The sequence below is a fragment of the Otolemur garnettii genome, unplaced genomic scaffold, assembly GCF_000181295.1.
Source record: "Otolemur garnettii isolate 467f Iridium unplaced genomic scaffold, OtoGar3 scaffold00101, whole genome shotgun sequence".
Lineage (NCBI taxonomy): Eukaryota > Metazoa > Chordata > Mammalia > Primates > Galagidae > Otolemur > Otolemur garnettii.
Genome location: NW_003852496.1, coordinates 6371705 through 6396082, shown reverse-complemented (window position 1 = coordinate 6396082; position 24378 = coordinate 6371705). Strand labels below are relative to the sequence as shown.

The 24378-nt window shown below is 44.7% G+C and overlaps 2 protein-coding genes across 5 annotated transcripts in view; one reads left to right on the top strand and one right to left on the bottom strand.

Annotated features, from left to right (window-relative positions):
- Positions 1-9140, top strand: part of MKRN2 (makorin ring finger protein 2) — a 38810-nt gene extending 29670 nt beyond the window's left edge. For both annotated transcript variants that reach the window (XM_003796237.3, XM_023516981.1), the window contains exons 5-8: positions 690-904; positions 2610-2720; positions 8497-8641; positions 8816-9140. In XM_003796237.3, coding sequence (XP_003796285.1) covers positions 690-904; positions 2610-2720; positions 8497-8641; positions 8816-8953 — 609 coding nt within the window. In that variant the 3' untranslated portion in view covers positions 8954-9140. The remainder of the gene's footprint in view (positions 1-689; positions 905-2609; positions 2721-8496; positions 8642-8815) is intronic.
- A 1199-nt stretch (positions 9141-10339) lies between these two features.
- RAF1 (Raf-1 proto-oncogene, serine/threonine kinase) overlaps positions 10340-24378 on the bottom strand; it is an 81409-nt gene continuing 67370 nt past the window's right edge. For all 3 annotated transcript variants that reach the window (XM_012809233.2, XM_023516979.1, XM_023516980.1), the window contains 10 exons: positions 22921-22948; positions 22685-22812; positions 22008-22125; positions 17878-17962; positions 17133-17309; positions 15105-15151; positions 13177-13295; positions 12649-12780; positions 12114-12248; positions 10340-11335 (listed from right to left, as the gene is read on the bottom strand). In XM_012809233.2, the coding sequence (XP_012664687.1) occupies positions 11192-11335; positions 12114-12248; positions 12649-12780; positions 13177-13295; positions 15105-15151; positions 17133-17309; positions 17878-17962; positions 22008-22125; positions 22685-22812; positions 22921-22948 (1113 nt within the window). In that variant the 3' untranslated portion in view covers positions 10340-11191. The remainder of the gene's footprint in view (positions 11336-12113; positions 12249-12648; positions 12781-13176; positions 13296-15104; positions 15152-17132; positions 17310-17877; positions 17963-22007; positions 22126-22684; positions 22813-22920; positions 22949-24378) is intronic.

Below are 24378 nucleotides of genomic sequence, written 5' to 3'. Positions count from 1 at the left end.
TCAAGCAATCCACTCTCCTTGGCCTCCCAAAGTGCTAGGATTACAGGTATGAGCCATCACACCTGACCTAGAGCCAGCATTTTTTTTTTTTTTTTTTTTTCTGAGACAAGAGTTTCAAGCTGTTGCCCTCAGTGGAGTGCAGTGGCGTCACAGGTCACAGCATCCTCAAACTCTTCAGTGTAAGCAATTGTCTTGCCTCAGCTTCCCAAGTAGCTGTGACTACAGGTGCTCACCACAATGCCTGGCTAGTTTTGGAGACAGGGTCTCGCTGTGGCTCAGGCTGGTCTTGAACCTGTGAGCTCAGGCAATCTACCCGCCTCAGCCTTCCAGAGTGCTAGGATTACAGGCATGAGCCACTGTGCCTGGCCTAGAGCCAGCATTTCTGATAGTGGGGTGAGGCAGTGAGGGGAGGCAAAGTGTCTGGAAGAGCTAGAGATGAGGGTCCTGGCCCTCATGGACTCTGCAGCCCCACAGCAGTTCTTTAAACCTTTTTGGATCTGCATGGTCTTGGCTCTAAGTTGGAGGTGACCATGTCATACTAGGAAAGGAAGGGGCTGGACCAGGGATGGTTTTGCGAGAGGTCTTTATGTCCTGAATCAGGCGGTACTGTGGTACTGTGGCTGCAGCAACTTCCTAGGTTCTCTGTGGCCCACAACCTGCGGTTTCTCTCCCTCCTCTCTGTACTTCAGGTCTGCATGTCCACATTCGAACTCGAAATGGAAAAGGCCTTCGCCTTGCAGGCAAGTCAGGACAAAGTGTGCAGTATCTGCATGGAAGTGATCTTGGAGAAGGCCTCTGCCTCCGAGAGGAGGTTTGGGATCCTCTCCAACTGCAACCACACATACTGCTTGTCCTGCATCCGGCAGTGGCGGTGTGCCAAGCAGTTTGAAAACATGATCATCAAGTAAGTACGCACAAATCCCAGCTATAGGAGCTGGGGAGAAAGTTTGATTTGGGACCTTCTTCCGTCCGCTTTTCAGCCTTCCCTTGCCCTCCAGAGGTGTTTTAATGCAGAGTAACTGGTGAGTCCTGGCCCCACTACACCAACTTAGCAAGTCAGTTTCCCTTTCTGAGCCCAAACGCCTTATCCTATAAAAGATGGGCCACAGTTTCTACCAAGCTTTCAAGGTGTTGGGAAAATCAGCAGAGATCATCTAAGGCAGAGGTTCTCAACCTTTCTAAGGCCTCCTAATGCCGCGACCCTTTATTATAGTTCCTCATGTTGTGACCCCCAACCATAAAATTATTTTCGTTGCTACTTCATAACATTAATTTTGCTACTGTTATGAATTGTAAGGTGAATATCTGATATGCAGGATGTATTTTCATTGTTACAAAGGGGTTGCGACCCGTAGGTTGAGAACCTCTGATCTATGGGACTAGACGTTAAATGGCCCTGCTGGTTTCATCTCCCAGCCTTGCATTCATATCTAGCATTAACTCTTAGGCCAGTTAGTTGCCTGTTTACCTTCTTGAGCTTCATTTTTTTAATCTTAAAAAGATTTTTAAAAATGAGTAAATGGGATTGTGTGTGTGAAGTAGTTTGCATAAAGCTGGGGGTATGTGGGATGTGTTCATGTTGCCAATAGAGGATGCTCAAACTCCAGCAGTACAGGAGATGTGCCACTCATCTCAAGAGGTGACTGCGGCACTGTGCTGCTAGGAGCTCTGCACAGCCATCAGCTCAGGTCATTCTCCTTAGCATTGTACAGATAAGGAAACAGGCCTGGAGAGGGTAAGTAGCCTTCTGAAAGTCACAGCAGTCTACTTCAAATAACAGCTTCACTGAGAGAAAAGTGCACAAGTTAGTGTGTCATGAATTCAATCTAGTTTCTGCTTGTACAGACTTGCCCGTTTAGGATATAGCATAGAAGTGGAGTAACGTGACAGGGGCCTTTTGTGACAGACTGCTTTCACTTAGCAGAAGTCTCCAGGGTGCTCTGTGTTAGTGCGTTCCTCCTCCTTGTGGCTGAGTCATGCTCCACTGAATGGGGAGACAGGTGATTTTTATTTATTCCTCAGCTGTGGACATCTGTGTTGTGTCCACTTTTTAGCTGTTCCGAATAATGCTGCTGTGAACATTCATGTACAGCCTTTCAGGTGGAAATACGTTCTCATTTCTCCTGAGTGTAAACCTGGGTGTGGGATTGCTAGGTTTTGTGGTAACTCTGCATTTAACTGTTTGAGGAAATTCCAAACTGTTTTCTGAAGTCGCCGCATTAGTCTGATTTCCCCACATCCTCACCAACACTCATTTTGTCTTTGTTTCTGATTTTAGCCATCCTCGTGGCTGCGTAGCAGAATCTTGGTGTGGTCTTGATTTGCATTTCCCTGATACCAATGATACTGAGCACCCTATTATGTGCTCATTTTAGAGAAATGCCTACTCAAATCCTTTGCTCATTTTTAAATTGGGTTGTCATTTTATTATAGAGAAAATGCTGTTTTTAGTAGTAAGTAAGGTTCTTAGATGATTGTGATCAGATCTTTTGGACTTTCTGGTTAAGGAAGTACCTGCAGTGGCCACGCCTTTGAGCAAGGGTCTTAGCGGGGGAGTGTGCACGAGGTTGTACCCTGGTCCCTGCCTCACTACTGGATTCTTTTTTCAGGTCTTGTCCAGAATGCCGTGTGATATCAGAGTTTGTGATTCCAAGTGTATATTGGGTGGAAGATCAGAATAAAAAGAATGAATTGATTGAAGCTTTCAAACAGGGGATGGGGTAAGTGCTTTGAGTTCAGACCTGCCCCTGGTGCCTGCCTGGCTCTGCTGTATGTCTGAGGTTTCACTTTTTGGCCTCCCCCTCCCTCTTAGGAATGTGGTTGTGGGAGCTGAGGCCACCTGGAGCGTGTACCTTCTCAAGTACCATACACTATGCTTTGGGATACAGAGATGAGCAAGGACATGGTGACATGGATTTGCTTAGTTCCCAAGCAGAGTAATGTTCCCTAGGAACCCTGGTTTCTGAATAAGGTCAACTTGGCATCTGTGGTCATTTCTTCAGGTAACAAATATTGATTGAGGATCTCCTATAATAGGCCTTTTCTAGTGCTGGGGAGATAGCACCAAAGCAAGCAGACAGAGTCCCAGCCCTCACACAGCACATTCCAGTGAAGAAAAATAACATAAGAAACAAAGAAGGTAAATACGGAAACATGTGAGATGGTGATCAGGGCTCAGGAGAGAGAGGTGAAGCCAGAGGCTGAGGGCTGGGAAGGGACTCCAGAATGCCTCATTTGAACCTACCAGCCCTGGGACATGTGGCCAGCACCCTAACCACTGAACTTCAGGCACCCAGCCTGCACTTAACTTTTTATCAGAAATGGCTTTTAAGCCAGGTAAGGTGGCTCATGTCTGTAATCCTAGCACTCTGGGAGATTGAGGTGAGTGGATCACCTGAGCTCAAGAGTTCGAGACCAGCCTGAGCAACAGCAAGACCCTGTCTCTACTAAAAATAGAAAAACTAGCCAGGCGTGGTGGTGGGCACCCATAGTCCCAGCTACTGGGGAGGCTGAGGCAGGGGGATTGCTTGAACCGAAGAGTGTTTGTTTGTTTGTTTGTTTGAGACAGAATCTCACTTTGTCACTTTTGGTAGAGTACAGTGGTGTCATAGCTCACAGCAACTTCAAAACCTTTTGGCTAAAGTGTTTCTCTTGCCTCAAGTACCAAGTAGCTGGGACTACAGGCACCTACCACAACACCCAGCTATTTTTAGAGACGGGGTGTCATTCTTGCTCAGGCTGGTCTTTGAACCTGTGAGCTCAGGCATTCCACCTGCCTCAGGCTCCCAGAGTGCTAGGATTATAGGCGTGAGCCATCCCACCTGGTCTCTTTGAGCCCAAGAAAGAGTTTGCTGTGAGCTATGACTCCTTGGCACCACCACCCTGGGGCAACAGGGACAGACCTTTTTTTATTTTTTTGAGACAGTCTCACTTTGTTGCCCTCCGTAGAGTGCTGTGGCATCATATGTCACAGCAACCTCAAACTCTTGAGCTGATGTGATTCTCTTGCCACAGCCTCCCGAGTAGCTGGGACTACTATAATGCCTGGTTTTTTTTTTTTTGTTTGTTTGTTTTTGAGATAAGGTCTCACTCTTGCTCAAGTTGGTCTTGAACCTGTGAGCTCAGGCAATCCACCTGCCTTGGCCTCCCAGAGTGCTATGATTACAGGCATGAGCCACCCCACCCAGCCGAGACTTCCATTCTTTTTTTTTTTTTTTGAGACAGGGGCCTCAAGCTGTCCCCCTGGGTAGAGTGCCATGGCATCTCCGCTCACAGCAACCTCCAACTCCTAGGCTCAAGCGAGTCTCCTGCCTCAGCCTCCAGACTAGCTGGGACCACAGGCGCCCGCCACAACGCCTGGCTATTTTTTGGTTGCAGCCGTCATTGTTGTTTGGCGGGCCCGGGCTGAATTTGAACCCACCACCTTGGGTGTACGTGGCTGGTGCCTTAGCCACCAAGCCAAGACTTCCATTCTTGAAGAATATTTTCATTGAATCTATTGGTCTAATTGGTCTCCCTATTTCCATCTTAGCCTCTCTTTCAATAGAATTCCGAGTTAACAGGGTCTTTTCCTTCTTTCAGTGCTTTGCAAATGCCCTCTAACAGTAATCTAGCCACTCCAGTCTCTGATGAGAAGTCTGGGGTGATTCTAGTTGTAATGTGTCATTTTTCTTGAGTTGCTATCCAGATTTTATCTTAGTTTTCAGAATTTTCACATTTTGCTTTGAAGTGGTTTTCTGTATATTACACTGTTCAATATTCATTCTCTAAATTTATGTCATTCACTAAATTTAGGGGAATTTTGGTCATTGTTTCATCAAATTTTTTTCCTGCTGTTTTTTCTTTTCCTGCTAGTACTCTAATTTCACATGTGTGGACTTTTTGTTATTATCCTTTGAGTCTTGGGCTCTTCATTTTTTTCGATCTTTTTTCTTTCTTTGTTCATCTCCTTAAATATATTTTAATAATTATAACAGCTGTTTTGTAATCCTTACTGTCTTGAAGTTGGTCTCTGTTGTCTTAAGAATGGGTTATATGAGGGCAGTGCCTGTGGCTCAGTGAGTAGGGTGCCGGCCTCATATACTGAGGGTGGTGGGTTTGAACCTAGCCAAAGTGCAACAAAAAATAGCGGGATGTTGTGGTGGGCACCTGTAGTCCCAGCTGCTTGGGAGGCTGAGGCAAGAGAATTGCCTAAGCCCTGGAGTTGGAGATTGCTGTGAGCTGTGATGTTACAGCACTCTACCCAGGAGGATAAAGTAAGACTCTGTCTCAAAAAAAAAAAAAAAGAATGGGTTATATTTTCTTGACTCTTCGTATGTCTAGTAATTTTAGTTTGTCCTTGACATTATAAATGTTAACATTGTAGAGATTGTGGATTTTGTTAGAGTCATCTGTAAAGTATTGATGTATTTAACAGATAGGTAAATTGTTTTAATTCAAACTTGGGTAGCAGTTCAAATCTTGGCTCAGTTTTTATATTCTTAGTTGAGTTGCTATTTTTCTTTCTCTTTTTTCTTTTTTCTTTTTGAGACAGACTCTTTTGTCACCCTTGGTAGAGGGCTGTGGCTTCATAGCTACAGCAACCTCAAACTCTTTGGCTCAAAATGATTCTCTTGCCTTAGCCTCCTTTTGGTAGCTAGGACTACAGGCTCCTGCCACAACGCCTGGCTCTTTTTTACAGACAGGGTCTCACTCTTGCTCAGGCCTGAGCCACTATTCTTGGCTATATAGCCTTCTTTTAATGGTCCCTTTTGTTGTGTGTCAGTTAGTAAGTGACATAGGTTCCATATTTTCCCTTAAAAATTTTACTGTGCGTCCACAAGAGGGCAGGCATGGCAAGGCAGAGGGCTGCCAGCTTGTAGGCAGGTGCCCTGCTGAAGAGTAGTCTGAAAATTCTCATGTTATTGCTGTGTGGGTCTTTCCTGGTTTTGCTTTCCTGTGGTAACTGTGTTTTTATGCCTTCCACAAATATTTACTGAGTACCACTGTGGCCCAGGCACCTGTGAGCTAAGCACCACTAGGGGATGTAACAGAGATTGCTAAGATACAGATCATTATGAAAAGTCAAGAAACAGGCTTGGCGCCTGTGGCTCAAGTGGCTAAGGCGCCAGCCATGTACACCCAAGGTAGTGGGTTCGAATGTAGCCCGGGCCCGCCAAACAACAATGATGGCTGCAACCAAAAAATAGCCGGGCGTTGTGGCGGGCGCCTGTGGTCCCAGCTACTTGGGAGGCTGAGGCAGGAGACTCGCTTGAGCCCAGGAGTTGGAGGTTGCTGTGAGCGTGATGCCATGGCACTCTACCCAGGGGGACAGCTTGAGGCTCTGTCTCAAAAAAAAAAAAAAAAAAAAGGAAAAGTCAAGAAACATAAAATCCGTGGATATAAACAAATCAAGTTCTCCCAGCAATGCTGATAAGCTGAGCAAGGTGAAACTCACAGGTGAGTCAAGACACCGTCGACTGTTTTTTGGAAGTGAAATATGGACCATATCATAGTTTGTCTCAAAATTTTTGTAGTGAGCCACATAATTTCATGAGAAATTAAAAGAGGGCAATTATGATGATACAGGTCTTCCACGGTGGCACATTCTTCATGAGAGAGGCTCAAGCCCATATGTCACCACAGAGAGCGCCTGGATGCAGCTGGGGGTGTTGGGGTAGTAGAGGGACCCTGGCCATGAAGCAGGAGGAACCTCTGTGGGGTGAAGGGATGGAAGGACCCGGGCACAAAAGGGTTTTGTGATGAGGGCAGGGAGAACAGTTCCTGAACAATTTTGAAATAGGTGTGTAGGAGGGTATGGTGGGACTTACAGAGACAAAGATGAGACTGGAATCTGAGGGGCTTTGAAACCCAGTGTGACCATGGTCTTTAAGGACAGGTTAGAAGGCTCCTCTGTTGTATGTGACAAGGTTAGAAATGGGTGGTGTGGGAAGAGCCCACTTAGGAAATGACTGTGGCAGGAAGGCAGAGGATGGTGTCCAGATCCTCCAGTGGTGTGGCAGACCAAAGGACTGGTAGATTGGGAAGGTGAGTTGTAAAGGAAAGCAACTCTGCTGGGCATGAGAGCTAGCCAGTGAACAGGAGGCTTTTGGCCTTGGTGACCAGATGTGGCTGAGAGAATAACAATTACTGGGGAAGGGGATGGCCCTAGAGAATAATTTTTTAACCTGATGAGTTCACAAAAGCAAGTGCCCTGGGATACCCTGGAATTGTTGCTCAGCAGACTCTGGTCAGAAATGGTCCTTTGAAGTGTGCTGAGCACCTTGGGCTGGGATGTCAGTCTGCACCTGCTCTGCTGAAGTCATTTCCCCACCTCCTGTACTGGAATAGAGCCGCCACCAGGGAGCTTTCCTTAAGGTGCTGTGAAGTCTGTCTCTAGCCATCCCTTTGTCTGAGCAGACAGAAAACCCTGGAGTTGGAAGTCCCCCGCCCCTTCCTCATCTGCCCCCTGCGTGCACCCAGCCCCCTGGGCCCAGCCTGAGCCTGCCGTGCTTTGGCTTTATTTCTACAACACCCCCGTCTTCAATACTCTCAGATGGCCCTCTTGTTTCTTGAGCATCTCTTTTTTTCTCCAGTTGGGGGTCATTTATGTTTGAATTAGCCAAATATCATTTGAGCAAGAAGAAATGGGAATTTTTTGATTCTGAGTTTTCTTAGGAGCAGGGTTAACATAGGGAGTAGTGGATAGAATTCAGAGATAGGGGGAAAATTTTTGAGCTTTTTGATAACTATATTTAAGACCTATGTGCTTCATGCATTTAAAAGTACTCTTCTGAGGTCCAGAGCATGGGAACAGTTAAGAAGCCCTCCTTTAGGCTCAGTGCCTGTGGCTCAACTGACTAAGGCGCCAGCCACATACACCTGAGCTGGCGGGTTCGAATCCAGCCCAGACCTGCCAAAGGATGATGGCTGCAACCAAAAAAAAATAGCCGGGCGTTGCGGCAGGCGCCTGTGGTCCCAGCTACTTGGGAGGCTGAGGCAGGTTGCTGTGAGCTATGATGCCATGGCACTCTACCCAGGGGGACAGCTTGAGGCTCTGTCTCAAAAAAAAAAAAAAAAAAAAAAAAAAGAAGCCCTCCTTTACAGAGTGGGGACAAAGGAAAATTGGACTGAGACCCTACCTTTAGCTAAAATCCAGCGCTTTCCCTGTGACTGTGAAGTCCTGGTATCCTGTAGCTATAGCCACCATATAGTGCCGCTGGCCTGAGGAAGGGAAACTTGCCTGGGAGGAGCTCCTTGGGGTGCTGCCTGCTGGCTCAGAAGGTGCAGGAGCTCCTGAGGGCTGGGAGGTGCCACACAGTGAGCCTTGGGCAGGTTTACATCCAGTATGAGGCCGGACAACTGTGGGATGTTAGGCCGCTTGGAAGTAAGAATCCCAACTGTGTGTGACCTGAGACAAATCACTTAGCCTCTCCCCACGTGGAACACAGGTGAGGATGAAGGCAGTGGCCCATCTTGACCCCATCAGCCTCTTGACCTTTTCCTCCTGCTTTTCAGAAAAAAACCTTGTAAATATTTTGAGCAAGGAAAGGGGACCTGCCCATTTGGAAGCAAATGCCTTTATCGCCATGCTTATCCTGACGGGCGGCTAGCGGAGCCTGAGAAACCTCGGAAACAGCTCAGTTCTGAAGGCACTGTGAGGGTAAGGGCTTTGCTATCTCTGTTGGGGACACTGAATAGTAGGTACTTCCAGGTACTGTTCTTGGCCCCCTTTCTACTGTACTAGCTTTGACAGCAGATAAACAGCGTAGACAAAAGTCAAACCTTCATGTTGTCTTTAGCAGTGACTGAGCAGGTGTGCTGGCTGTTTTTGCAGTTCTTTAGTTCAGTGAGGCTCTGGGATTTCATCGAGAACCGAGAAAGCCGGCATGTCCCCAACACCGAAGATGTTGACATGACAGAGCTTGGGGACCTCTTCATGCACCTTTCTGGAGTGGAGTCATCAGAACCCTAGAGGAGATGGTCACCCTACATCTTGGGCTCTGCCAGCCAAATCTTTCCCCAGCCAGGAGGTGAGCTTCCCTGTGCTGCAGCTCGAGGTGGTGTGTGGCTCCGATTTGAGTGGGCGTCCTTACCTTCGTCTCATCCACTCCATTACTACAGGCACAGGAAGAGTGAAGGACATAAAATAACCTAATTAAGTGTATGGAATTGCTATTTTCATAGTTACACTTAGTTATACTTCAAGCCCCTTCAGGGGGACTAGCTAACCTTTCAGACTGTTTTGAGTGACTGCCTTTTAGAAATCCGGCTCTTGACCTTTTTGATCCTTTTCTCCCTGCCCTTAATGCACCAGCTTTTTCTTACCAAAGGATTCTTCAACTCTATGAAAAGATGCCTCTAAGTGGCAGATTTCTCTAAGTGTATTTAAATAGTGTGTGGTCAAAATTTTGATTTATGAAGAGCTTTCTAAAAACACACAATGTTAAGGGATTGCACAGCTGTGGCATAAAACTTTATTGAAGGCTTTAAGGACAGTCATTCTTTTGAGTTCTCTCAAAATGCTCCAGGCCAGAGCAGTAGTCTTGTTACCATAAAGCAGCAAACAAAGTGAAAGTGTGCATCTTTTTCCCTGTTAGGAGATTCTTGAAGTTCACAGGAAGTACTGGGTGGTGACAGTCCAGCCTCCTGTCTGGCTGGTGCTGGGGTCTGGAGCGGAGGGGTCCCTGCCCATCCAGGTGATTGCTTTGAGGGCTCAGAACACACATGTGCTTCTGTAGTGTGTGTCATACTCAAGCCATCTCGTCTGATCTGTAAAGCTGGGCTTTAGGAATTTTCTAAAAACTTAATGGCATCCAAGGAAGTTTTTGATTCTGGCCTAGCAGTGGTTAAGATTGAGGGCAATTACAACCTTGTGAACCACAACAAACTTGTTACAAACCTGAATTTATTTTTGTAAAAAAAAAGAAAAAAGCTGTGGATACCAAGTATTTTATAAAATGCATTACTTAATATCCTGAGTTTAGAGTATTTTTTGCTTAGTTTTTAACTCTTCAGTAAAGAGTTATAAATAACACAAACTAAATAAAATGTATTCCTAGTCTAGACTGTGAGCCCATTTTCTGGTTCGTTCTTATTTTTTTTTTGAATAGTCTTACTTTGTTGCCCTTGGTATAGAGTGTTGTGGTGTCATAGCTCACAGCAGCCTCCAACTCTTGGGCTCAAGTGATTATCTTATCTCAGCCTTCTGAGAAGCTGGAACTACAGGCACCCACCACAACACCTACGCTTTAGAGACAGCGTACACTTGCTCAGGCAATCCACCTGCCTTGGCCTCCCACCATCTTCTGCTTCTTGAACAGAGCTCAGTATTACCTGAAAAGGAGGTAACAGCCATTAGACCTAAATTTAATTTATTTTATTAAAATATCATAATTGAGGGACCATCAGCTAACTGTATTTTCAAGCGCAATAAAAACAATTAAAACCCAAATCCTCAAGGAAGCCTGTGTCCCTGGTTTCTCAGCATCCACGTGATGACTAGAGAAACAAGGCTGGCCCTGCGGCCCCACCCCATAGGGGCATTCCTGGAAGACGGAATTCAGCGTGATAGAAGGAAGACTGCTCCATGATGGAAGACTGCTCCCTGAGAGGGCAGGCCAAGCGCCTCACCTGGAAAATCAGCCCCATGTGCTGGACACCTCAGAGGCTGCAGAAGGAAGATGTGTCCCCAAGTTTCATTGTACCAAAGCAGTTTCCTGTGGGCGGCCGGCATCTCGGCAGTCCTGGGCTGCTTGGTGCGTTATGTGCAAAACGCCTGGTGCTGCACTGCTACCTCTGAAGAAAGTCCCAAGCCAACTTCAAAGTCCCATGTGTCCCCACATCAAGGCTGGACTGCCTGCTAGGTTACTTCCCCTAAAAGTACTTGTTAGCCAAGAGCTGGGTCCCAGCTTTTGTACTGCCTCAGCATTGTATCCACATCCACACGTACATCTGGAGAAAGTGGGGCCCTGAGCATGGAGCATGAGGGGAAGGAGCAAGACAGACCAGGGTCATGAATGGCTTCCTTCTCCCAGGGCCAAAAGGGGTAGAAAAGAAGGCAACGTGAAGTTAAGGCCCTGTGAGCAGTCTAGAAGGTCCTTAGCAGCAGCTTCTCTGAATACAGGTGCTTTGCCCCCATAGAAAGGGCAAAAGAGTGGTGCCTGCTGACATCCCTTCTTCCCCAGCAGCCTGAGTGCAGGTGCAAAGTCCACTAGAAAATGGGCAGTCTTGGGGATGTGGTCAGCGTGCAAGCATTGATATCCTCAGTGTGGGCTGCCCGGTGCAGGGATGGCTCAGAAGCACTCCGGTTAATCTTGGGTAGAGAGTGTTGGAGCAGCTCAATGGAAGACAGGATCTGAAACAAGGCCCAAAACAGTCTTACTTGCTGGGGCTTGGTGCTTTCCCCACGTAGCTTTTACCCAGGAGTACAAAGACAGAGGTTTATACCACCTCCCCATATTGTGGGATTTGTGGGATACATGGGTTCCCCTCCCTATAAAAACAAAAATACCTCCCACTTCATTGTTGTCATTAAGAACTCTTGTTTGGGCTTGGCGCCTGTAGTTCAGTGGCTAGGGCGCTGGTCACGTACATCAGAGCTAGTGGGTTCAAATCCAGCCCAGGCCTGCCAAACAATGACTACAACCAAGAAATGGCCGGGTGTTGTAGCAGGCATCTGTAGTCCCAGCTACTTGGGAGGCTGAGGCAAGAGAATAGCCTGAGCCCAGGAGTTTGAGGTTGCTGTGAGCTGTGATGGCATAGCACTCTACCCAGGGTGACACAGTGAGACTGTCTCAAAAAACAAACAAACAAAAATCTCTAGTTTGGCCAAGCACAGTAGCTTACGCCTGTAATCCCAGCACTCTGGTAGGCTAATCCAGGAGGATTGCTTGAGCTCAGGAGTTTAAGACCAGCCTAAGCAATATAGTGAGACCCTGTTTCTACTAAAAACATTGGTCAGGTGTTCTGGTAGGCACCTGCAGCCCCAGCTTCTTGGGAGATTGAGGCAGGAGGATCACTTGACCCCAGGCTAGACTAGCACTCCAGCCTGGGCAAGAGTGTCTCCCAAAAAAAAAAAAAAAAAAAAATTTATTGCTTTAATCCAGTTCCAGCACTCCTCAGTTAAGGCTTACCTGGGGAAAAAGAGGCCTCTCTTCCTTAACTTTCTTCACACAGTCAGCTACCAGCCTCTTCATTGCTTTCGGGCAATTCTTGTATAACTTACTGAGATCTGGGGAGGCATATCCTCGGCCCACCATGAAGATGATCTAAAGGAAAGACAGTTATCTGGGCAAATGTAGCAATTAACAACAGAAAATAACTCTTTTTTTTTTTTTGTAGAGACAGAGTCTCACTTTATCGCCCTAGGTAGAGTGCCGTGGCATCACATGGCTCACAGCAACCTCCAGCTCTAGGGCTCAGGCGATTCTCCTGCCTCAGCCTCCCGAGTAGCTGGGACTACAGGCGCCCGCCACAATGCCTGGCTACTTTTTTTGTTGCAGTTCAGGCTGGGTTTGAACCCGCCATCCTCAGTATATGTGGCTGGCGCCCTTACTCACTGAGCCACAGGTGCTGCCCAGAAAGTAACAACTCTTTAACACTCTCGCTGCCAAGGTTTGCAGGAGGCCCATAAGTGCCCAGACTTAGGTCCTTAAGCTAAGGACTCACCTGATCTCGATTGTTGATGTGGGAGTAAGGAAGCTCCCCTGTCATCAGCTCATACAGCACAATACCATAGGAGTAGACGTCAGACTGGAAGCTGAATGGGTTGTTATCTTGCATTCGGATCACCTCTGGGGCCTACAGGGACAAAGTGCATTCACCACCATGTGACAGGCCCCACAGATATCCAGGGACCAGACTGTTCCTTCCATCTGTTTTAAAAGAGTTCATTCCTCTTCCCCAGTGGACTCTTGACTCTCAGGGGCTGGCTAAAGCCACCTCAGGAATCCTGACCTCTGACCAGGACCCAGCACTTCTGTCATCTAGCTTGCTGACTCCTATCCACACTGCGCTTCAGCATGGTCCTAACCTTCACCTTCCTTGGGGAAATACACCTTTGCCCCAGGCTGTCTGACAGCAAGGGTCATCTGGACACTGGAAGAACAGACAGAAATGCTTTAAGTTTCCATGGGGCATTCCTTTTGCTGCCCTGTACCAGAAAACTCCTAGAGGAAGCCCAGGTTCCTTCCTTACCATCCACAGGATAGAGCCAGTGGGTTGTTCAACCTGCTGAGAGCCACTCCAGCGTGACTTTACTGTTGCCAAACCAAAATCTCCAATTTTCACCGTTAGGCCTTCATGGAGAAATATATCTCAATGCTTGTTAAGGACTCTGGTTTCAAAAAAATGGTCAAGATAGTTTTGAAAAACTTCCTTTAGAACACTACTCTGTCCATCTTCCCTCTGTCCCAGCTCTCTTCTCCACTGTCAAATTCTCCACTGAATAATTTGCTATGGTTTCTGAAGCTTTTGAAATGACCCTCTTCCAAGAAGCAGGCAGGGATTGGTCACTGCATCAAAATTTCAGCCCAGCCAAAAAATAAGCCAGTTTCCACCACTTCCACATCTAGGTGCCAGGTCTCTGCCCCTGTGATCTTACCACATAATACAGGTGAAACTCCAAAACAAAGAATAGAGGTTTCCCCAGGTGCTCCCCAGAGGGCTGAGCATGGCCGCCTGACGGCTTATAGTTGTTTCTGCATGTTTTGATGACTGATCAACATGATTGGTTAACAAAATAGCAAATCCCTTACTGAGTGCTAATGTCTGAAGAAAATTCTCGTTAGAATTAGTGCCACTTTGTGACTTTAAAAATGAGAACCAAAGATGCCCAGGTGCACTGGCTCACACCTGAGCACTCTGGAAGGCCAAAGTGGGAGGACTACTTGAGCTCAGGGGTTCAAGAATAACCTGAGCAAGAGTAAAACTCTTCTCTACCAAATACAGAAAAATTAGCCAGGTGTAGTGGTGAGCTCCTGTAGTCCCAGCTATTCAGGGCTAAGGCAAGAGAATCACTTGAGCCTAGGAGTCTGAGGTTGCAATGAACTATGATGATGCCACTGTACTTTAGCTGGGGCCTCAGAGTGAGATTCCTTATCCAAAAAATAACCACCCTCCCCCAAACCAAAATGAGAATCAAAGTCAGCTAGGTTTTGGGTAGGAAAGTTACGCAGTTCAAGTTCAACTTGTGACCTCTTGGCACCCAGGATTCATACCTCCTTAAATCTGTGGTGTCTGCTTTTTTTTGCAGTTTTTGGCTAGGGCTGGGTTTGAACCTGCTACCTCTGGCTTATGGGACTGGCGCCCTACCCTTTTGAGCCACAGGCACTGCCCTGTGGTGTCTGCTTTTATGGTATAGTGTTTGGCTGCCAAAAAACTACCAATGAAAGGTGTTCTATGCCTTAGATACAAACCCCAAATAGGCCACGTCCTATAACCCAATTCAACACCATTACTATGCCTTACCCTGCCCAAGAAACAAAAAGTTCAGCTGTAAAGGAAGGTGGCAGATTCAAAACTCTTAAATTTCATGCTTTAGAACACAAAAATCACCTTCCCTCATTTTCCCTTGTATAAAAATAAATCATAGAAACAGAGAGGGACAGTTTTCAACAGTGACCTCAAAAGAAACCACTTGTGTACAGTAAAGAAAAGATGATTTTAAGCAGTAATTCTGAAAAGATTGCTAACATTTGGCCAAACTAGAAATGAACATAAAAGACAAAAGCCCATTCCTCCCCAAGTTAAATCAGTAATAAACAATGTAATAAAGTTATACCTATGTCAAGCATAACCCAACCACGTTATCATCTCCATTCTCCTGGGAATGTTTCCAAATCACTTTCGTGGAGATAAACTTAGGACCTTCCCTAGGCAGCACTCTCAGTGCATCAAGGAGACAGAAGCTGCTGAAGAGCATGCCAGGACTAAGGGGTCCCTCAGAACTGTTTCTTAAAGAAGGTAACTTTCTGACTTTTCTTTCTTCCTCTTCTAGGCCTAAATAAGATACCGATATAATCCCCCTGAGGGGCACCAAGAACCACTTGTGATAAAAGGGCTCCCTTCTGTTTCCCTAAATTTAGAACTGAGCATTAAAAAGAAACTCAACCATCAAAGGATACTGTTGGATTTCATGTCTCTGTGGATAATGTTCTTCGCATGCAAATAGCTGTGAAAGGAAAAGAAATCTATTAAAAACAGTTTTAGGGACATGAGTAGAAAGCAGTTTCAAACTGTAGCTAAGAAGTCAAGCCACTTGAATGCCTGGCTCCCAGCACAGTGCTACACACAGGGACTGGCCAGCCTTCTGCTGCTCAGTCTGGTCCACATCACTCCTTACCTGAAGGGGAGGCCACAGCACAAACATACTTGCACTTCTTTAAACATCAATTTTACTCACACAAGTAATTCTGAAAACCCCATGTCCATGAAGTGATGAATGAATAATATGGTCTACCCACGTGGAATATTATTCAGCCACAAAAAGGAATGAAGTAATGACACACGCTACCACTTGGATTAACCTTGAAAACATGGTAAGGCAGCCAGGCATTGCTTAACGATAGAGCTGTCTTCTGAGAGATACGACATGAAGCAATTTCATCATTATACTGACATCATAGCAAGTACAACCTAGATGGCACTGCCTGCCGCCCACCCAGGCTGTGTGTATAGCCTGCTGCTCCTAGTACAGTGTGCTACTGTGCTGAGTACTGTAGGCACTGCAACACAATGCTAAGTATTTGTGTCTCTTAACACAGAAATGGTACAATGAAAATATAGTATTATAATCATGTGAATCCACTGTCCCATATGCAGTCTATTGTTGACTGAGATGATATGCTGTGTATGACTGTACTATAGCTTACAGGATTCCATTTATATGAAACGTACAAAGCAGGCAAAATCCGTAGAGACAGAAATTAGACTATCACGAGGTGGGAGGCATGTGGGGTGACTGCTAATGGGTACAGGGTTTCTTTCTGGGGTGATAACATTTTCTTTCTTCATTCTTTTTTTTTTTGTTTTGAGACAGTCTCACTTTGTTGCCCTGGGTAGAGTGTCATGGCATCATAGCTCACAGCAACCTCCAACTTAACTTAGGCTCAAGTGATTCTCTTGCTGTAGCCTCCTAAGTAGCTGGGACTACAGGTGCCTGCCACAAAGCCCAGCTGTTTTTAGAGATGGGAGTCTCACTCTTGCTCAGGCTGGTCTCAAACTGGTGACCTCAGAAAATCCACCCACCTTGGCCTCTCAGAGTACTGGAAATATAGGTGTGAGCCATGGTGCCTGACCCTTTGGAGTGATAAAATTTTCTAAATTTAGGTAGTGGTGATAGCTGCACAACTTTGAATATACTAGAAAACTAATGAGTTGTACACATTAAAAAGGTGAGCTTTATGGTATGTGATTTATATAAATATATTTTTTCCTCAATAAATGTGTATCAATAATTTTTTCCTAAAACATAATACTGACTACTTCTTGAAATACAGAGAATGAAACCTCCATATGAATTTTAAAGACAGAATATGAGAATTTATGTAGCGCTTGCAAGCTGAGCTTTATCTGGGGGTATAAGGAGTTCCTGCCCCTCCACCTTAGGTGACACTTCAAGGAAAAGCTTGAGAAGCACATCCCTGGGTGAGAAAGGAGAGGGACACACACATCCCTGTTCACCCTCTTCACAAAGGAATATGTCAAGCAGAACCTAGAAGAACACTATCTAATAGTGTTTAAAAAGCCTTCTCTAAAAGGACAACACCCAGAAAGTGGCACCTGGTCAAACCTCATGTGGAACACTGGATGGGCCATGCCTCAGACATCTCAGCACAGGGTACCACCACAGCTGTCCAAGCAGAAGGTGTCTGCCTTCTATAGACCCTACTGTATCCTGAGGTCTCAGAGTGGATCTAGGGGAGCAGCTGGAGCATGAACTGGAAACCCAAGGGGGCAACCTAGCTTGGGTGAGGAGTCTGAAAATTATTAGTCCTGATAACTGATCTCTAGTCCAGCTCGGAGCTGTTTGCAGCTGTGCAAAGACACCACTGAGTTTACTTAATGGACTGAAGGCTTTTCTAGCTCTTGGTTTTAATTTAGGGACAGGTTGACGCTGGACCCCGGAGAGAGTCAGCAGGCCATTTACTCACTCCATTCCCTGAGCCGTCTGCCGGGCAATTTCAATTAACTGGAACATCTGAAACTTGGTCTCCTGGACGTGCAGGTGTTTGTAGAGGCTGCTGCCCTCACACCACTGAGTCACAATCGCCAGGTTGTCCTTTGTCATGTACCCCATGAAGAGCAGAATGTTCACATGCCGTGTTTTGCTGGGGAAGGAAAAGAAAATGCTTAGAGAAGACTACTCTGCTTTCCCATGGATGCTGGATTCTGTGTGGTCTTGACACGACCCACATGCCCAGTGTGCAGAGGCCAGAAAAGCAAATGCACGAGACAGCTGGTGATCTAGGTGGTGCTCACGAACCCTCTTCTGTAGAAGCCACCACTATGAACTTTATTCCTTCAAGGCTAAAAATGCCTCAAAGATTTGAAACTTAGATAAAGGCAACCTGGCTACAAGAAGTGCACCTGGGAAAAAAAGGTAAAATGAGGACCCGTTTCTCCCTACCTCAAATCAAAACCAGGAGACAGAACCTGGGTGACTGAGTTTGGTGTACCCAGAGGGGAGTATTTTCAAGAAAAAGGGCTCCTCTAAAGGGGTGGTAACCACATAAACTGGAAGGACACATCCCTTCACTTCTAGGGAGGGACTGTCCAACCATTGGAACTCCATCTCAGCTCCATTGGAACCACCCTCAGCTCCTTCCTCTGTAGTTATAGTACCCTCCCCCAACCCTTTCACGATTCAGGGATTGGACAGGCCAACTTTCTACTCACCGCAAGACAGCCACCTCATTCCTGAAGGCCTGGAACTGCTCTGGGGTTGGGTCAACAACCTTTAGGATCTTTACTGCGACGTCTCCTGCAAATGAGTTATGTGCTCAGTGCAATCAATTTAATGATCTTAATTTTCAAATGACCTGGTAGTTTTAAGGAAAATACAATGAATCACTTATCCAAAGAAACATATAAATCTCCAAATTTCTCAATAATTCAAGTGGCTGAAAAAAGTTAAATAGGTTAGATGTTATCCCTTATCCACCTCACAGACCCTTAACAGGTCTGATGTTGTTGTTGTTGTTGTTGTTTTCTTGAGACAGAGTCTCACAGAGTCACCCTGAATAGAGTGCTATAACGTCATAGCTCACAGCAACCTCAAACTCTTGGGCTCAAGCAATCCTCTTGCCTCAGCCTACAGGTGCCTGCCACAATGCTCAGCTAATCTTTCTATTTCTATTTTTTATTTTTTTTGCAGTTTTTGGCCAGGGCCAGGTTTGAACCCGCCACCTCCGGTATATGAGGCTGGCGCCCTACTCCTGTGAGCCACAGGTGCTGCACCTAATTCTTCGGTTTTTAGTAGAAATGGGGTTTTGCTCTTGCTCAGACTGGTCTTGAACTCCTGAGCTCAGGTGATCCACCCACCTTGGCCTCCCAGAGTGCTAGGATTACAGACATGAACCACCACACCTGGCAATAGGCTTGATTTAAAAGATTCAAATCAACCTTGGCCTGCCAAACAACAATGACAGCTGCAACCAAAAATAGCTGGGGGTTGTGGTAGTCCCAGCTACTTGGGAGGCAGAGGCCTGAGACTCGCTTGAGCCTAGGAGTTTGAGGTTGCTGTGAGCTTTGATGCCACAGCACTCTACCCAGGGGGACAGCTTTAGGCTCTTCCCAGCACCCCGTTCAGTAGGTGGTCACATATTGCTTCATGCTAACCCCTCGCTCTTTTCAAACTGACACTTCACAAGTGAAAACTGTACAGTAATTATTTTATCTTTCCCTTTTGGAATTATTCAAATATCCTTTCAGCCGACAATCTTGTAACATTTAAAGGACATAAAACATTTATGGCTATATAACATTCTATGGAAGGTAGATCATGAAGTAGTTACTACGTATCAAACCAAAACTTCTTTCCTTTACTTGCAAAGTTAGAGGCAAATAAAAACTTGCAATGTTTTTACCTTTTTTTAAAAAAAACATTATCATGTCATTAGCGTAAATGTTTTTACCTTTTTTTTTTGAGATAGAACCTCAAGCTGTCCCCCTGGGTAGAGTGCGGCATCACGGCTCACAGCAAACTCCAACTCCTGGGCTCAAGTGAGTCTCCTGCCTCAGCCTCCCAAGTAGCTGGGACCACAGGCGCCCGCCGCAATGCCCGGCTATTTTTTTTTTTTGGTTGCAGCCATCGTTGTTGTTTGGCGGGCCCGGGCTGGATTCAAACCCGCCACCTTTAGGTGTATGTGGCTGGCGCCTTAGCCACTTAAGCCACAGGTGCTGAGCAAATGTTTTTTACCTTTTTAAACATAAAGTCATTTTCCTGCTTTAACCATTTTGGGATTGTCTAAAGTTATTTACACACCTCTACTTTCTAAAACAGAAAGAATAGAATGAACACCATTCCTTCCCTTCTGACTGACTCAGTCACAAATATACACCCAGTCACTCCCCTCAGCTGGGACGCACTCTCCTAATGTAAGTTACGCCAGGCTGCTGGCCCCATTTAAGTGGCCCAAGGATGATGTTCTTATGTTTGCAGATCTGTTCTAGAGGGGCTTTCTACTTTCTCATGCTGTCAGTGATTATTCCTGCTGCCATCATTCTGACAGCCTCTGGGACTGGCTTCATTCCTCTAATGTAATTAGCAAAAGTTGACCAATGTGACCTCAAATCTATATTCAAAAGGAGCTTCTGAGCTTGGGCCTGAGGAACTCCCCATTACTTAAACATGTGGGCTTTAGTTCATGCATCTGAGGCCTCTACTTGCTTTAGGACCCTTTCCACAGCTGCTGAGTTCAAAAATTATAAAATCAGGCCAAGGTGACTCATGCCTATAATCCTAACACTCTGAGAGCAATCTTAGAAAGAATGAGACCCTGTCTCTACTTAAAAGAAAAAAGAAAGAAGGCCAGATATGGTGGCTCGTTCCTATAATCCTAGCACTAGGAGGCCAGGGAGGTGGATTACTTGAGCTCACCAGTTTGAGACCAGCCCGAGCAAAGGCAAAACCCTGTCTCTATTAAGAACAGAAAAACTGAGGCAACAGGATCGCTTGAGCCCATGTTGGAGGCTACTGCTCCTGAGTCCTGATTTTTGAGACTAAATTACAAAATTCTAGAATCTTAAAAACAAAAGGACATATTATCTACATACTAACACTATAACAAATACATCTTACCATAGTTTTTTTTTTTTTCATCTTACCATAGTTTTAAAAGCTCAGACTATTGAGAGAAAATAGAAGGTCATAAGCAATACTGTGTACTCTTCTTGCTCTGCAAAATTAAAGGGCTCAAGCAGAGGAAAATTAAATTTTGATACAACTTAAGCTGCCTCTATTGGCTTTTAGCTGAGGCTTTTAAAATGTAACATAAAAATGATCAGGTGCAAACATTAAACACAATATCCACTGCTCTGCTTCTATAATCCCTGGCAGCCCTGTTATCTCAGACACATGCACTCTATCCTATAAAATGCCTGTGTTCTGGCTCGGCACCTGTAGCTCAGTGAGTAGGGTGCCAGCCATATACACCAAAGCTAGCAGGTTTGATCCCAGCCTGGGCCTGCTAACCAACAATGACAACTGCAACCAAAAAATAGCCAGGCATTGTGGTGTGCACCTGTAGTCCCAGCTACTTGGGAAGCTGAGGAAAGAGAATCGCTTAAGCCCAAGAGTTTGAGGTTGCTATGAGCTGTGATATCACCACACTCTACAGAGGGTGACAAGGTGAGACTGTTGTCTCAAAAAGAAAAAAATGCTCCTGTTCTTTTCTAAAATATTCAGCAATGGTATCATTTCTCTGGGAGCTGGGAGGCAGGCCAACGGAATCTATTAGATGCAATTTTCAAAGAAAAAGGAATCATCCTACATGTAACTTACAAATCCCCCATGAAGAACCAGAAATGTTTCAGATGATTAACTTCAAGTGGCAAAAACCCATGTCTCAAAAAGCAACAAGGTACTAAGAAACTGTTTCTTAGTTTTCAACATCTTGAATTTTAATCTTCCAATCATCTGATGCTGAATCTTTGACCATTTGCCTATAAAGATAACTACAGTCACACCCAAAGCAGAAATAGTCATCTGGGCACTTTAGGATTTTGCTTTATTATAATCTGAACTTTAGAAGAGATGATTATTTGGGAACATAAAGCATTTTCAAGAAAATACTGTCTGTATTTGCTAAAGTTATAAACCCAGAGTCAATAACAACCTGATAATGTTAAGTATGTTGCCAAAATGTTGAATGTTGCCAAACCACAAGCTATAGGTACATAAGTTAAATAGTACCTTTCTTCCAAATGACAGCATGTTTCCATTAAAATAAGAGCACTAATACTATGTATAAAGATTCAAGAATTAAGTCTATGAATTCCCTGTTTGATGGGGATATCCATAACTATTTCTAGAGGAGAGCAAAAAGAAGCAATTTTAGGAAGTTACTGGCTTTCATCTGCCCAAATGTTTGGTCACAAATAAAACCCCCTCTCTGGACCTCAGTTTTCTTGGATACAAAATTCCTTAGTGGTCTTTTCCAGCTTCAAACTTCTAGAATCCATGCTCTCTCTATAGCAGCAGATGCTTGTTCATTTAAGGAGGTTTGAAGCATGTCCCATGTGCAGAATACATTTATAATCAGTTTATAAGGAGAAGCACCCCTGATGTTTGATTATAGGGGTCAAATCTTGTTCACTAATTTCTAATTATCCTGGCAACTTTATGATGTTAATTTAAAAAACTATGAGTCTAAAAGGAATGCTGTGTAATTTCAGAGATACATATTATTAAGTTCAGTCTTTAGATGTAATCAAGTATCCATGAGAAACTGTTTTCTCTAGAACCTCTCTAGACTGAAACTTGCATTCCCTGGAGCCCTACAGTAAAGGGAGGGCCCCAAACTTACCATGCCATTTGCCCTTATAAACAGTTCCAAAGGAGCCTGATCCAATCCGAGTGGAAAGCATCACTTCACTGGCTTCTATCTCCCAGTAATAGCTTGAATCTCTCTGTCCACGAGGCCTCTGAAACAGGCAGAGATTATTAATACACTCTATGGAATCGTAATAACAAATGAATTAATGAAAAGACCAACCCAAACCCATGTGTTCCCATATCATTTAAAGATAAGACATAGTAACCATAATTCCAATTTCTTTCTTTCTTTTTGTTTAGAGACAGAGTCTCACTTTATCGCCCTTGGTAGAGTGCCATGGCATCACAGCAACCTCCAACTCCTGGGCTTAGGCAATTCTTTTGCCTCAGCCTCCCGAGTAGCTGGGACTACAGGTCTCTGCCATAACACCCAGCTATTTTTTTTTGCTGCAGTTTGGGTGGGGTCAGGTTCAAACCCGCCAACCTCAGTATATGGGGCCAGAACCCTACCCACCGAGCCACATTTTAACTGTAGCAAACTGCCAAGTTGTCTGATGCAAGCATGCCAAAAATGGAACTGATATTTATAATCTCCATCAGGTATTTTATTAGAATCTTCTCCCAAAATAAGTTGAAAACAATCTAATCTCCATCTAGGCTTTTCTCCCTGAACCTTAACTGGCAGGAGGTACTATTGGCCATACTCACAATTTTGTTCTTCTCCTGGGTCCCAGATCCTGGTGCCCGCTCTCTTTGTGCTGGCACAGGTGTTTTAGGCTGTGACCAGCCTGTTGGGCTCAGATTGTTGGGGCTGCTGGACAGGGCTGAAGGTGAAGCTTAATAGATAAGACAAACAGAATCCACACATGGATAAGCCGACAGAGATACAGAGCAATAAAAAGGAAAATCCCATTACTACTTGTAAAAGAACTAAGGAAAAGTACCTGATTCGCTGTGACTTCGAATTGCATCCTGAAACAGAGAAGAAAAGCTGGTCAACCAGTAAATCAGAAAAGATTTCCTCTGGGGAAGGGGAAAAAAGGATGAGGATTTGCAGGAACAAAATGAATTATAAAACCTCTAAAATATAAGTCTAATCACATACTCTATTCAACTTTCCTTGATTACCTTACAAGATTGTTTTTTCATCAAATACTAGAATGATTGGTATTAAATTTTTCATATACAGTAAAAAACCTTATTTTAGTCAGGCAAAAACGATGCATACGGCAAACATTCTTTTAAGGAAAATTATTAGCTCAGATGTCTCCAAAACTTAGGAATCTTGCTCCAGTTAGAATAAAAAAAAAGGGGTGGGGGCCCTGTGGCAAGCTAACCAAGCTCACTCTTATTCCACTAGGAGTTAGGGTAAACTGGCCAGAAGTTGCATCTGATAAGGGTAGAGCACTATGACTACATATTTTACCCAAACTGAAAATCATGGGAAGACCACAAATCTCCAAGTCCAAAACCTACATCAATATGTAAGAAAACACATCTGAACAGGTAAAGAGACTTAGTGAGGCAGGTTACATAAAAAAGTGGAAGAAATACAGCCAAAAACCATCATACATGGATATCAACCCATAGCCCTCATTCACCACAAAATACTGCTTCTTATCTTATGGGTAAGTTCTTAAATTAGTTACATTCTACTGATGTGAGAACTAAAAGGCTACCTTTAGAATTGATTAATATCTGTTTGCGGGGCCCCCATTAGATCCAAATCCTAACTAATTTTTAAAATTTGTATTTGAAGAATTGATAACAAAATAATATAAAACCACTTGGCCCCATTTCCTCAAAAATGGTATTTTTCTGGTTAGTCCTATTGTTTTTTGTGTATAACTAAGATAATTGTTCAACACAACTGTAACTAATATGTTCCCAATAACATCTTTACAAGAAAAAAGAATCATAAACCAAGCTGTCCCCCACTCATACAGCCTAGTTCTGGTTCCCAAATGTGGGAATCAGATGAATAGGTAAGAAAAAGGACTCTCTGCAACCCCCACACTAGGATTAAGTATCTCTGAGAGCTAGAGGTGGGAAGCCCAGGAATCCATGTATTTTAAGTTTGGCAAATTAACTGCCAGGTGGGCAAAACACTGGCCAAAATTAATCTGGATTTCAATAGAGTATTCAGCCTCTGTAGCTCATAGCTATTAAAATTAATCTGGATTTCAATAGAGTATTCAGTCTCTGTAGCTCATAGCTATTAAAATTAATCTGGATTTCAATAGAGTATTCAGTCTCTGTAGCTCATAGCTATTAATAGACAACCTTAATTATCTAACTAATCTGTTCTTAGTTTAGTCAAAGTATAACACTGGCTCAGCGCCTGTGGCTCAAGTGGCTAAGGTGCCAGCCACATACACCTAAGGTGGCGGGTTTGAATCCAC